Genomic DNA, 15,482 nt, shown 5'->3' on the forward strand with positions numbered 1-15,482 from the left:
TGAAGGAGAAAGAAAGCTGCAATTCTGATTTGAAAAAAAAAAACAGACTCAGGTCTATGTCTGATGTTTGCAACATGAGAAAAAAAAACACTTAATTTGTGGTGCTGTTAACATGTGTCCCTACATCCGTTGCTTTTTGTAAAAAAAAGAAAAACCCTCTAATGCACAATATGTTCACTCATATTGTGCATTATGTATTTAGTATTTAGTATTTATTTATTTATTGTCATTGTCAAGAACAATGAAATTGCGTTTGGGGCTTCCATACAACCCAAAAAAAAAAAAAAAAAGAAGAAAATAATAAATACCCCTTAAAACCCAAGTGTACATATTTAACCCAGTGTGACTCCAATGCAATAAGACAATCCTTAGGAATAATGTTCGTAGAAATTCAGACAAAGACCTGAGAAACATGACAAAATACAACAATGCAACCCATTCAATATTATTGTACTGTGAGATATGATATCAGATATGATAGTTATCTATTTAAGAAAGAGGGGGGGGGGGCAGGAGGGGGAAGAGAATAAAGATATGATGCACCAATGCAGACCAGTTCATTGCTATTAAGAAGTTGGATATGGTTATTGTCCGTGAGAGGGGGGCAGAGAGTTCAGGAGCCTCACAGCCTGTGGATACAGGCTGTTGGCCAGTCTGGATGTTCTGGCCTGTATAGACCTGTACCTTCTCCCTGAGGGCAGCAGATGGAAAAGGTGGCGCGCAGGGTGATGTTGGTCCCGCAGGATACTGTGCACCCTCCTCAGACAGCGAGTGGGGAAGATATTACTGATCTCTGGCAGACTTGTTCCAATAATTCTGCCAGCTTCTTTCACCACCCGCTGGAGTGCTTGCTGATCGGCCTTGGTGCAGCTGGGGAACCACACTAGAAATCCATACGTCAGAACGCTGCTGATGGCACAGTTGTAGAAGTTCAACATCAGAGATCTGGGAATGTGTGCGCTCCGCAGTCTCCTCAGGTAGTAGAGGCGCTGTTGGGCCTTCCGTACAACTGAGGTGATATGGTTGCCCCAGGACAGGTCCTCGGTCACAGTTACCCCCAAGAATTTAAAACTGCTCACCCTCTCCACCGCCTCACTGCCAATGAAGAGAGGCAGATGGTTGTTATGACCCCTCTTCTGGAAATCTACAATGATCTCCTTGGTCTTTTTGGTGTTTAAGACCAAGTTATTGTCGTGGCACCATGACTCTAGTTGTTGCACCTCTGTCCTATAGTTTGTCTCATCATTGTTGGATATAAGTCCGAGCACTGTAGTGTCATCTGCAAACTTAACAATGAGATTGGACGCGCAGGAGGAAATACAGTCATGGGTGAAGAGAGTGTATAGCAGAGGGCTCAGAACACACCCCTGAGGGGCACCGGTGTTGACCACAAGGGTGGAAGAGGTGTTCTTACCCACTCTGACACTCTGTCTACGGTTAGTGAGGAAGTCCACAATCCAGTTGCACAGAGAGGAGTTAAGTCCCAGTTGGTGGAGTTTGGGACGGAGTTTGTATGGCCGGATGGTATTAAAAGCCGAGCTGTAGTCTACAAAGAGGAGCCGTGCATAGGTGTTCCTGTGTTCCAAGTGCTTCAGTAATGTGTGCAGCACTGTGGCGATCGCATCCTCAGTTGACCGGTTCTCCCTGTATGCAAACTGGTGCGAGTCCAGGGATGGTGGAAAAGCAGCTCTGATGTGTTTAATGACCAGTCTCTCCAGGCATTTGGCGGGAATGGGGGTGAGTGCCACAGGTCTGAAATCGTTCAAACATGTGACATTTGACTGTTTTGGGATGGGAACGATGGTTGCTGCTTTGAAACAGGATGGTACCAGTGAACAGGACAACGAGGTGTTATATATAGAGGTGAAGACGTCCGCCAGGTCCGCAGCACAGTCTTTTAGCACCCGGCCCAGCACTCCATCCGGCCCGGCCGCCTTCCTGGTGTTAATGCTCCGGAACACACGCCTCAGCTCATGAGTGCTCAGGACCGGAGCAGGGTCGGTTGAGGGGAGAGGGGACAGGACAGGGTCGGTGTTCTCCCTGTCAAAACGGGCATAAAAGAGATTTAGATCCTCAGCCAGAGTAGAACTGTCGGCTGAGGGTGATGGTGTTCTTCTTTTGTAGTCCGTGATAGCCCTGATGCCCTCCCAGACCTGCCTTGGGTTTGTGTTGTTCTCAAACCTGGCCTCGATACGCCTCCTGTGCTGCTGCTTGGCAGTCTTGATGCCTCTTCTCAGGTTGGCCCTGGCAGCACTGTATGCCTCCTGGTCCCCGGATTTGAAAGCGTTGTTCCTTGTTCGAATAAGTTGTTGAACTCCGTGTGTCATCCAGGGTGGATTATTAGGGAACACACGGAATCGTTTCCAAGTTGTTACATTGTCCACACAGAAACAGATGTAGTCCAAGACAGTGGAGGTGTAACTGTCCAATGCGACACGATTGTCAGTGTCCTGCACCTTGAATACATCCCAGTCTGTGCAGTGGAAACAGTCCTGAAGCATCGGAATAGCATCCTGCGGCCATGTTCTCACGGTTTTGGTTGTAATCCCAGTGCTCTTGATCTTTTGTGTGTATATTGGGTGTAGCAGAAGGGAGAGATGGTCTGACAGACCCAGGTGGGGATAAGCCTGGGCTCTGTACGCATTCGCCATGTTGGTGTACACCTGGTCCAACGTTCTATCTCCTCTGGTAGCACACTTCACATTACGGTGGAAATTGTGAAGTACAGATTTCAGGTCCGCGTGGTTAAAATCCCCAGCCGCAATAAAGACACTGTCCGGGTGTGCTACCAGGCTGTTATTGATGCTGCTGCTCAATTGTGCTAACGCTAGCTTAGCATTAGCATCTGGTGGAATGTAAACAGCGCAGATGTAAACGGCAGAAAATTCCCGAGGGAGATAGAATGGACGGCACTTTAACACCAACAGTTCTACCTCTGTACTGCACAGTTTTTCCGTTACCGTGACGTTCGTGCACCAAAGGTTGTTAATATAGATGCACAGCCCCCCGCCAGTCTTCTTACCCGAGTCCGCAGACCTGTCGGCTCGATAGGCGGTGCGGCCTGCTAGATCGATAGCCGCATCGGGAATGGCGCTGTCCAGCCAGGTTTCAGTGAAAATCATGCACGAACAGTTATTAAAAGTCCGTCGAGTGGCGATCTGCAGTCGTATTTCATCCAGTTTGTAACGGATTGAACGGGCGTTGGAGAGGAATATGATCGGGAGTGGTGGTTTAAACGGACTAGTCTTTAGCCGTGCCCACAGGCCTCCCCGCTTGCCTCTCTTCTGCCTCCGCTCGCAACGTCTCCTCCTGCGGCTTGCTGTTGCGGGTAGCCCCGGGGGTTGCTTAACGATCTCCGGGGGGATGAGATACTCGGATGTTAGTTGAAGATCTCCACGGCTTAGTTGTAGTAGATCATCTCTGTTGTATTGAAGTAACCCCAGACTGTGTGAAATAATACACAGTACCACCAAAAGTGCAAAAGTGTAGGAGCTCCGGGCCGCTGCGTCTGTGCGCGCCGCCATCTTGGTTCTGCCATGTGCATAAATCCTAGACAGCAGCTTGTCTTCAATGCATGACTTGTGCAAGCAAGGACTTTGAATGGCATCTGGATCTTCTGAAATTCAGCACAAAGCATTTGCTGTATTACATTATCAGACTCTATTGTCAGTAAGTAATGGAGTGGGTCCCTGAAATGGCAGCTGTTTTGATGTTGAACAAGATCCAAATAGGATTCAGAACATGCTGTCCTTATTTTCATCCATTTAAATGGTCATTGCCTTATTCATGGCTACATGTGGTGTCGAGTTATCAAGACTTTATTAATAACAAACAGTCCAAAAGAAAACACAAGCTGTGGAAGCAGGTTTCTCTGTCTTTGTCAGTAACTTCATTACATCTCAGAAGCCGAAATGTTTTTTCTTGAATTTTTTTTATTCCAAAAAAACACCACAGAACCCTTTTGGAAACCACCTGAAGAGTTTCACTCAATATTTCATCACCACAGATATTTACCAACAATCATCAGTGTTTTTGTATTTACAAGTGGCACTTAATGTCCTTCAGGTACATACCGACATTAGTCTGTTTAAATAGTCAATATTTTAAAACCATAGACATTCTCCCTAGGGTTAAACTATTAGACTTAGACCATGATGAAAAGGATGTTAAATGTTTAAAAGAATATATTTTAACAGGTTCCAAATGCAGAACTGTTTTTCAACTGTTTTTGACCTTAATTACACAATATGATGTGTGAGGAAAAAAGCTAATTTTCTGTGGAAGCTAATGGAAAAGGTTCGTGCATTAGATTCATTTTTAAAACCACAAACACATTTTCTTTCCAACAAATTGCAATTTATATTGCTTAAAAACACACACGGCTCCTCAAAATAAACTGACTTTGGATTATAAAATCACAAAAACAATAAGACAAAGTGATGTTGGTACAGCAGATTCCTGCTTTTTGTTGTTCTATTAACCCAACAATAAGAAAAAAACTTACCCAAAGTGTTCTGCAAGTTTCACAATGCAGTAAAAATAAGCAAACCCTTTTAAACCACAGCTGTAGCTAACATCATTTCACAAAGCTTGTCTAAAGCTATAGGAGACAGTGGGGAGTAGTTTGAAAGCTGGAGTCAGCCCTTCACAGCAGCAGGGCAAGGTCACCTCCTTTCTGCCCTGTATCAAATGCCAGTTGACAAGAGAAAAACATGCCTTCACTTCTCAGACACTTAAAAGAGGTACCATTCAAGGATTTAGTGGGGCTACTGCTCCTTTTTGATGACGCAACGCAGAGTAAATACTTTTGTTAGAAAACTTTTGACTTCTATTGGAATATTTCTTCAACATACACGTGTAAACCTGGGAACATATTTTTATGCATGTTCATTGCTCTGAGAGTATTCATTCATCCATTAAATAATACTAGTAAATAATAAGAATGATTTAGGAGCCAGCTACCATCCAAGCCAGCCTTCAGAAGAGCAAAAGGAAATGGGTGAATGGCTTTAAGAACACTCAAGCTTAACAATATAAATAAAGCATTAAAAATCTGATAGTCTTTCTGTTTGGGGTGGCTGTAGCTCAGGAAGTAGAGGAGATCATCTACTAATTGGATGGCCGGTGTTTCAATACCTGGCTGCTTCAGTCTGTTGCCAAATATCTTTGGGCAAGACACTAATCCCAGGCTGATTTCCGATGCATCCATCGGTGCATGAATGTGTGTGTGAACGTTGGATAGAAAGCATTTACTGAGAAAACGCATAGAAAAAAGTGCTTCAGTGAATAAAGAAAGGTGTATAAAGTGTTTTGAGTGCTCAGGTAGAGTAGAAAAGCAGTCCACTTGCCATTACAATCTCACTTTTTCTGTTGACCAATAACAAGCAAATTTCACTGTTTGTGTCACATGCATCAAAACTAATTAAATGTGAGTGCTTTAAGATCCCTTTATTGAAACATGACAATTAAATATGAGCTGCTGCTGCCTTATCCTCATATGCTCTATGAAGAAGGGATTGTATTTGTATGGGAGACAGCAGCAATGACATTTCCAGGTGGCTTTACTGATGGAGGAAAGACAGCGAAGCAAAAGGATTTAAAATCTTATTTGAATCACTTCTATTTATATGCAAAAAAAAGAAGAAGCTTTAAATGGCCTAAAAAGGGTGCATATTTTGCCAGTAAATTCTTCAGGTTGTTTCCAACCATAGTGACTTTCTATCTGCTATTTCCAAATAACCAAAGTGTCAGAGAGTTGTAATGGGTGACTTTTTGCAACATTAACTATTTATTGGAATTCTGAGCTGCACCTTAAAAGTCCCACCCATGCCATCCATTATCCTCGAGGAAGAACAATGCATGGATCTGAACACAAATTCCAGGAGAGAATGAATTTGAGTCCATTTTTCTCACCTGGCAATTCATTTGTCATCCTCACAGCCTGAGGAGCGACTGCTACCTCCCAGGTCTCTGATTAAACAAGAGAGAATTAATAACAGGTGTCTGAGGAAGGGGAGGCTCTGCCTATTGAAAAAAGGTTCCTTTCGAAAAAAGGGCTAAGCAATAAGCTACAATCTGCAATTAAAGTAAAAGAACATGGCACCTTGAGCCACAGTATATTTGCTGTCACAACAGCTTTTCCCAATAGCTGTCGTGTTGTTCTAAAGAAACCTAGTAAAGCTAGACTGAACCAGACGGAATTGATTTAAACTGAATTGGAAGAAACCGATTAAGGAAAATCTTTTATTCTATTAATTCATTTGATCTTTAATGCAGTCACATATTCACACATACCCTTACTTTGAACTGCCACAAAGAAAAGATGCAGTCATATTCTTTAAAGCTAAATCCACAGTATAATAAGTCTATAATTTATACCTATACATAACTTCCCCTTTAAATGCATCAGAGATGGAAGAAAATAGAATATTCGAGTTGCATGCTGGAAGCCAAGGTAACGAATTCAAGAGAATCTTTGATTACCTCTAATGTGGTTATAGGTAATGGTGACCTGTCTCCAAGGAGCCAAGCCAGAGCTAAATTATATTTCAAATCCATTAAACCTTACCTCAGATCCATGATTTGCTTCCAGCAAGCAGCTACCCAGGGCAGCAGGTAATTGAATTTCAAACCTGACACCAGGAAGCAGATAGGCCCCTGAGCTAAGTCCTCTGCATGAGGTGGAATACTGTTATGCATAAAGTCTTGATTTATTTGGGCCTATCAAATCTTGTAATGGGCTGGTTTCTGCCATAGAGAGGAATAACCCCATTTGTTGAAACAACACTTATGTGGAAAAATTTGATTGCCATGACCAACAGACATAATGGTTATTAAATTTAGGGATTTAAGCAGACTCCAGCTGCACATGAGACTTTAAACGGATGGGGGACATGCTTAATTTAAAACTGAAGACCATGTTATGCCATGCTTCCACAGATCTGATTCATTTACACCTTTCTGCTAAACTAGATTAGAATCATCAACCCCTAGGATATTCACTATTTATATTTTTGGATGTGGGCTAAATTTACCAAATTCCATCATTAAACATCACATTTCAAGTGACCCCAGATCGTTTATTAGAATAGCTAACGGATCAAAAGCAGAGTTGATAAAAACATCAAATAAAAAATTGAGATCCTGTTGAGCAGGATTTTAAATAGAAAACCACCTTCATAAGGCTTTAATTCAGTCTTGTGTCAGCCAGACTGAGCCACAACCTTGATGTGCTTAATTGCTTACAGTGGGCTGAACTCCGGGGGAAACTGGACAGTTAATCGGAGGAGCATGCACTCGGGGAGAAGTATTGGCTCTTCTTTCTCCTTGCTGTCATTCCTGCTATTTCCAGACATCCCTCACTGTGGAGTCAAGCTAGACGACACCAAACTCAATAGTGAATCAATCATTAGACCAATTTACCAATTAGACTCATTGTACTCTATAAATAAACACATCACAAGTCTCCCTTTCGCAGTCCCTAGAGATCCTGTCTCAACATCCAGTTCAACAATCAGGGTGCAGAGAAACACGTCACATTGATCACAGACCTCTGTTATACTTTCTTTGGCAGGAAAATCATCTCCTCTTAATGAGTTGCCATAATGCAAACAGAGTAATTATACCTCTGCATCACCTCTGCTTCCACCCTATCTCATTCCCGTAGTGTCAAATACTGTCTTGTCAAAACTGCTGGTGACTCCCACATCTGCACAAGGTATTGCTTTGCGTTAGTGCTGTGAGGTGCCAGGTTATGTCAATAGTGAGATGGCTCTGTAAAATCAAAATCGTAACATAGTAACACTTGACCCCTTGTCATCACATTTAAACATAAAACTCAATTTTTTAGGCATCAGGTGAAAATAAAATTAACAAAGACTTTATTACTCATTAATGGTGCACCATTATCCTTCGGCATATAATATTGTTGTACTGCCAAACAACATCCTGTGCATGTATCTTTGACACCATCAATTAGTACTGCAATGAAAATGAAAAGCTTCATAAACTTTGGTTGTTGCGTTTCACATCGTGATTTAAAAGGAGCTATTCATGTCATGTATACAGCATAATTTACTATAACTCATGGACTTAGTTTTTAGAGCGCGTAATCCATGGTTAACATCCACCTATGAAAAGAACTATCCAAGCATATGTCACCATTAAAAATGTAGGTGTCCTAAGCGTCAGACTGTGCATTAAAATGAGAATGGCAAGGCACGTAGGTATCATCTAAAATGTCTGGAAACACCTGAGTTAAGATTTTAAGACTTAGTTTATAATTTATAATGAAAAGAGAACCTTTGCAATGATACAGCAGTTCCTGGCATCATCACCTCTCCTGGCAAGCCCTCTCCTGCTCTCAGCCTCAATGCTGTAGCTGCCACTGCGGCTGCTGCTGGAGTACAGCCTGCCAGGGCTTCAGCATGCTATACCCACCTGTCACGTTGCAGAAAAAAACATTTCATTCACGTTGAAGATATATGTCACTAGCTCTTACAGAGAACCACAAGCACTTAGGATAACTGTCAAATCACCAAGTTTTGAGGGAAAATATCTACTCAAGGCAGAGTATACACAGACAGGAGATGTCAGAGGCAGAATCACTTAATTTGGCAAAAATTTACAGAAACATTTACAGGAACTGGTCTGGTAGTAGAGAGGTGCAGACATATATCAGAAACCAGGGGTGAATCCCAGTGCATACTGATGTACATTGTAGGGGAATGAGATCAGCAGTAGTATACGAAACTGAGCACTAAGATATTGTGCTCTGAATGGACAGATTATGAGTTACCTATTCTATAAAACAAACTCTTTTAAACGTTTTTGTTGTGTTAAGTAAGACTATTAAGAAACGCATGTAAAGCATGGCACATAGCTAAGATAAGTAAGTCTTTCAGCACCAGTGTTGCTTCAATGGACGACCTCCCAGAAGCTGAGAGCACTCCCAGAATAGAAAAAGAACTGGTTATTGACTCTGCAGTACGTCCAAGCGGGCTTTATGATTTAGTGCAGTGAGCCGTCAACTCTCTGAGCAATGTGCAGCAAACAAAAAACATTTTATCAATATTCCATCAGGCAAGAGCCCTCTCCCTGTTAATATAGTGCCCAGACACATCTTAGCACCCAAGAAGATGGTGCATTCATGTAGCAGCTGCCTTGCAGCCCTTGGGACAGTTTGCCTGGGACGCCATTAGCCATCTGATGATTTATTTATTTTTTAAAAATTACATCTCAGAATATTTTATCATTTTCAGTTGGTTGTCTGACATTGAACACCATGAAAAAGTATACAACTAAAAAACTAAGACTAAACAAAGGTTATGGTAAATTTTCTTTCCAGCAAAGGAGATCAGCATGTGTGGGGGGAAAAACTTAGTGGCCCCTTCATGTAGCAGCTGCCTTGCAGCCCTTGGGACAGTGATAGGATTAGAATTTTGACTTTTGACTTTCCTTTGTTTTCTTATAGGTTTTGACACTGATTTGTTGAGATTAACAAAGTATCATATATTGTTTTTTATTAAAATAGACCCTCAGAAAAAAAAGATTATCTCAGTGAAATGCTAAGCAGTTGTTGTTTTACCACCTTGTAAGGCTCCATTTAGTTTTATAAATTAGTATTTAGTATTTAGTATTTATTTATTTATTGTCATTGTCAAGAACAATGAAATTGCGTTTGGGGCTTCCATACAACCCCAAAAAAAGAAGAAAATAATAAATACCCCTTAAAACCCAAGTGTACATATTTAACCCAGTGTGACTCCAATGCAATAAGACAATCCTTAGCAATAATGTTCGTAGAAATTCAGACAAAGACCTGAGAAACATGACAAAATACAACAATGCAACCCATTCAATATTATTGTACTGTGAGATATGATATCAGATATGATAGTTATCTATTTAAGAAAGAGGGGGGGGGGGGGGGGGGGGCAGGAGGGGGAAGAGAATAAAGATATGATGCACCAATGCAGACCAGTTCATTGCTATTAAGAAGTTGGATATGGTTATTGTCCGTGAGAGGGGGGCAGAGAGTTCAGGAGCCTCACAGCCTGTGGATACAGGCTGTTGGCCAGTCTGGATGTTCTGGCCTGTATAGACCTGTACCTTCTCCCTGAGGGCAGCAGATGGAAAAGGTGGCGCGCAGGGTGATGTTGGTCCCGCAGGATACTGTGCACCCTCCTCAGACAGCGAGTGGGGAAGATATTACTGATCTCTGGCAGACTTGTTCCAATAATTCTGCCAGCTTCTTTCACCACCCGCTGGAGTGCTTGCTGATCGGCCTTGGTGCAGCTGGGGAACCACACTAGAAATCCATACGTCAGAACGCTGCTGATGGCACAGTTGTAGAAGTTCAACATCAGAGATCTGGGAATGTGTGCGCTCCGCAGTCTCCTCAGGTAGTAGAGGCGCTGTTGGGCCTTCCGTACAACTGAGGACAGTACTAAAAAAAATATTGGTTGCTGTTATGAAATTTACTTCCAGTTGAAATATACTTCAAAGTTGTGCTGACTTCACAGAGAAAAGACAGTTTGTCCCCTTGTATACAAACAAATATATCACACTATTTCACAATTTCAAGAACTGCCAAGAGACTGGCTGATTTTTCAACATAAGTTCCAATGCTACACCAAACAGAACTGCCAGAGCAAGTGAGTACTTTATGTATATATTATATAACTGTATATCTGAAAAGTCTTCTTTAATTTTTTAATGCTTGTTGAAGTCTATGTTGAGTTTTTCCAACTTTTTGAACTCCATTCAAAAGGCCTTTGTTAGAGTTATTTTACAGTATCATGGATCGATGCAAGAAATCCACTGTGATACACTGTGATGTCAAATCTAATATACTGTTTGTTTGGGGGTTTTTTTTTATTAATTCGATACCTTATATACAAGTTATGGACCCATGCCTCTGTCACTGCCTATGAGTCATACCTCTATTTCATTCATCAAGTGTGAGATAAAAGTCATGCACTAAATAGGTGAGTTTTCCAGACTACCAGGTTGGTAGTTGTCGGGACTCGGTTAGGTATTTACGGGGAGGAGCGTTTGTTTACAATTTTTATTGGACTTATTATATATATTATATTACATTTTATTACAGTAAAAGTCTAATTTTGTGGCAAGAGGTCCAGTACGATGGAGGGGACAATAAATTTGACAAGGCACAAAAGACTCTTGTGTCTTTATTTCAGGCAGAGCACTGTTGGTTTAATACTAAAATCGTAGTTGGATGGCAGTAAATCAGAGTTCAGAGGTGCACGGTCACAACGGTTCATTTAAGAAGGCACACATGGCTTTTCTAGCACTGCTTCTGCTCTGGTGAGCTACAGAGGTGTCAGCACAAGGTTTAAGTCCATTGCTGGAAAAAACATCAAGTAAATGCAAGCAATCTTTTGTAAGCCATATAAAATGGAAGCAAACACAAACTTTCTATGCAGTGTGACACTACTTAGAAAAACAAATCTGTGTTTCCTGAATCAACAGCTCTCCATGAGCTCGCTCAGTAAATCTATACGCTTGACAAAGGTAAAATTTATGGCAGTGTTTTTGAATTATATTGATTTATTAACACAGTTGCTCTGATTGTGTTCACCCTCTAAACGGCCTAAAAGTCTCTTTCACTAAGCCAGGACTTTGGCATCTTGAATGAAGCCGCAGACTGAAGTGAGAAAATGTGCCACACCTTCCTGTTGCTCCAAGCAGTTCAAAGCTTCCACCAAATGACTTGCCTGGCCTGTCACAGCTTGATGATTCTATTTATTTCACAGAAACTCCAAAATAAAATCCCCATTGAATTGTATTGGTTATTAATGATACTGTATCTCACCAGAAAATAGCGCACATCTGTGATGCTTTTTACTCTGTTACTGTGCTGTATAGAGGAAGAGCGTCAGTAATAAAGCTATATTTGCATCTGGGTTATTTGGCTTTTATGCTTTTGTTTTTCACTTTTCCCACATTTTCCCAGTGCAATTTTTACTGTATACTGAGTCTGAGAATAAGGGGGTGGGGGGGACTTGGTGTGGTGAAATAAGCAAGACGGTACTCTGTGGAGGGACACAGAATATGTATTGCTCCTTGTGCTGATGATACTCATCATATGGCAGCTTGCCATTAAACATGGTGTGGTAATCCAAACAGCCCTCTGATAAGTAGATGCTGCCGTAGATGATTGCAGCCCTGAGGAGAGTTGAGTTGAGCTGCTGAACCGAAGCCCAGTCCAGCCGCTTCTACCAGCAGCACAGAGGCTGCAGTGAGATGAGCACTCGTCACAGCCATCAGAGAAATAGATGACACTTTATTTTGAGTGGAAATCAGTGAATCCAGGGCTTATGATCACCACAAACAGTCTGACAGAATTTTCATTTAGTGAAACAAAAGAAAATCAGTTCAATCAAATTTGGCAGTTGTTTATGTTGGTAAAGCATTTCAATAACATATTATGTTGAGACACTTTTTATAGTGTCACTGTGGAAGTGCACAGGGAAATTTTTATTTTCAATGACAGGTAAAAAGCTACATCCCCCTAGTCAGAATGCTTTACTTAAGAGCCAACTGAGAGCCGGAGTTGAATGTGAACATTTGGACAGCAATAACGTCATAATTCTCTCCTGGCAAAATGAAATGACCCCAAATGTGAATAGGTGACCCCGGCATAATTCTGTGAAGTGAGGGATGTGCAAAACTTGCCGACACAACATATTATATAGTCCTTCAGCTTTGGCACAGAGGCAAATGAGGGATTTGATGGGGAGCACTAGAGCAGTGGCTTGAGTGGCAGAATGCTCCTAAAGCCCCAGCTAGTTCTAATGAGGCAGCTTGATGTAGCAACCAGGTCCACTGGGCACAGGAAGGACCAGCTGTCGCTCGTACACTCGCTCAATCCTTCCAGCAAAGTTGCATTCACCGTTCAGCCCATCTGCTGCTACCAAGCACAGTCAATATTTAGCCACTGGGAAAAGGACAGATACGCTTTGCACCTGGATCATTATAGTGCCTCTGGAAAATTGGAGGTTTTTTTCTCTAAGCCTTACTATAAAAAAGTAAACAACTTGTTTCCAGCCCACACTCTGCAACCTCTTGGACTTCACCTCCTGATGTTTCAGATATTCCTTTCCAGCACCCCAAACAGTGTTTACTAATGAGGAGAAAATATAAGACATCTCATTGCTAGATCGCATCCAGAGACAGTTGAATAAGCTCATGTTGCATGACTCAGCAGTGAATCATGGGTCGCCGAGACACCACTGAGCAAAACTGACATGCAATATGCCAATCCTCGCCTCGAGATGAGGCATTAAAAAATTACTGAAGAGGAGGAAAACAACAATCCATTTCCTTCACAGAAAATTGTTATGCATCTTTCTCAGTTTTTCTATTGCACACTCTGTGTGACAAGTGTGCTCAAGGCATTATGATCTGCAGCTGTTACGAAGGCTGAGGCAAGAAAAACTGGTAAGTTTCTGAAGTTTGATTAGAGCTTCAAACTTTATACCAATAAGAGGTATTAGTATAAAATCTGACGTGAGGTTATAACAAAGGCCGACCCTCAAAAAACTAAGTACCCAAAATTCTAAATGTTTTAGTGTTTGGGTAACTTTTCATTAATTTTAATTGTAGTGTGTACCATATGATAATTAAGTTTACAAATCACCACAAATGAATCTGCATATTGTGTTCAAAATGTGTCGTTATGTGAGGGCTTTCAGTTTAGCTGCTGAGTGGCAGCTAAACTGGAAAACACAGCAGACAATCATACGGATACACTGATGCTTGCAGAGCAGAGGTTGACAACTGACTCCTTATCACTGTAAAGATAAGTCTTCTAGTGCTTGTCATTGGCTCACTGTATCCATCTGTTGAAGTGCTCTGGTAGGATAAAGCTGTAATGTCACATAACTTTACGCATGCATAATAGAATTTATTTTTTCAAAAGTTTAAACCCTACTCTGAGGGAAAAGTCACTAATCCTTTTGAGTGTTTTTTTTTTTATCAGTTTTGACTTGTTTTTACACACATGCACTTTTTATGACCTTTGCAATTAAAGTTAAGACTTTCTCCCGTTAGATAGTGGCTTCAGTATAACTGCCTGGAAGCATTACTAAGGCTGCAGCTGAGTTGCAAGGCATGCTTCTGGAAAGGCTTTAACTTTATATCAGAATGTATGATGGAGAATTTCCCAGCATGTACTGGTGGCCACTGAGGATTCGCTTACTTAGCTGCTAACACTAAAAGCAACAGCAGGATCCTAACCTTAGATGTAACATCTGTCAAAATTCATCCCAGATCCCTGCTAAATGAAACAAATGCATTGCGTGTACTGTGCACTAGACATCACATGGGCAATCCAAGGAAAGTATGTGTTCATGATGAAATAACAGTAAAACTGTTCTACTCCATTACCCTACTTCCAGAAGTGAAAGAGTAAAGCAATAAAGACTACATATTTGTCTGAATATGAAATCTGTGTTGGCTAAATAATTACAGTACTACCTTTATGTGTGGGAGTCTTGTGCATCATGATGTAGGAGTACTATGCGTTTCTGCTTGTGTTAGCTTTTAAATGTCTTGAAGGGGAGACAGTGTTTAAGAACCTTGCAAAATATATCTTATATTAGTTCTTTTCCCAGCTTGACTTGTTCTGCATCTAATGTCTCCTGTGGCATGAATTTTTATGCAGATTCATAGAACAGCATGCTTTGTTGCAGCAGCCCCTGTCTGCTTACATGAAGAACTTGAAAGGACACATTTATGTCAGCTTTCTACCTCAGCTTTCAGGCAAAAAGAGGGTGGTGCTGCTTTACCACTAATTTCCAAGTTATGAGCTGGATCTTGGTATTATCCTATGCGGCTCAGATGAAATGAAAAACTCCTACTGGAGCTAATTTGCATTGGATGAAGCTCTTACTATTCAGTATGTGCTTGGCCTGAGCCTATTATGGAAATGAAGGTTAATTAGCAGTCTACATTTTTTATCTAACAGATATATGCTAAATATTTAATATCCCTGTGTGGTTTTTTAAGTCAGTTAAAAGTGACTCAACAAAACCTGAAAAACCTTGTAGATTTCTTTGTAGAATGAACCTGCTGCACCAGCTCACTATATTCCATTGATCCATTCTTTTCCAGTTATCCTTCGCAGGGGGGGTTGGAGCCTATCCCAGCTACCATAGGGTGAGAGGCAGGGTATACCCCGGACAGGTCATCAGACTATCACAGGGCTAACACAGGGAGACAGACAACCATTCACACTCACATTCACACCTATGTGCCATTTAGATTCTCCAGTTAACTAACCCCACTAACTGCATGTCTTTGGACTGTGGGAGGAAGCCAGAAAACCTGGAGAGAACCCATGCAGACAGGGACAGAACATGCAAGCCCTGGTGGTGGGGTCAAACTCAATACTTTATTGTTTTGAGTCAAGACTGCTAATCATGCTGCACCATGTTGTTCTGCTCAAATATATTACC

At 41.5% G+C, this 15,482-nt stretch overlaps 1 protein-coding gene across 2 annotated transcripts in view; it reads left to right on the plus strand.

Annotated features, from left to right (window-relative positions):
- The window catches only part of chst8 (carbohydrate (N-acetylgalactosamine 4-0) sulfotransferase 8), a 125,716-nt gene that overhangs the window by 56,966 nt on the left and 53,268 nt on the right, over window positions 1–15,482 (plus strand). The window contains exon 2 of one of the 2 annotated variants that reach the window (XM_085352174.1): window positions 1,870–1,892. The exons of the other annotated variant lie outside the window; for it this stretch is intronic. Within the exon in view, the coding sequence (XP_085208300.1) occupies window positions 1,870–1,892 (23 nt within the window). The remainder of the gene's footprint in view (window positions 1–1,869; window positions 1,893–15,482) is intronic. 2 annotated transcript variants of the gene reach the window in all.

This window comes from Diplotaxodon limnothrissa, linkage group LG1, assembly GCF_057381915.1.
Source record: "Diplotaxodon limnothrissa isolate DT_005_m linkage group LG1, D_limnothrissa_male_GT1.1, whole genome shotgun sequence".
Lineage (NCBI taxonomy): Eukaryota > Metazoa > Chordata > Actinopteri > Cichliformes > Cichlidae > Diplotaxodon > Diplotaxodon limnothrissa.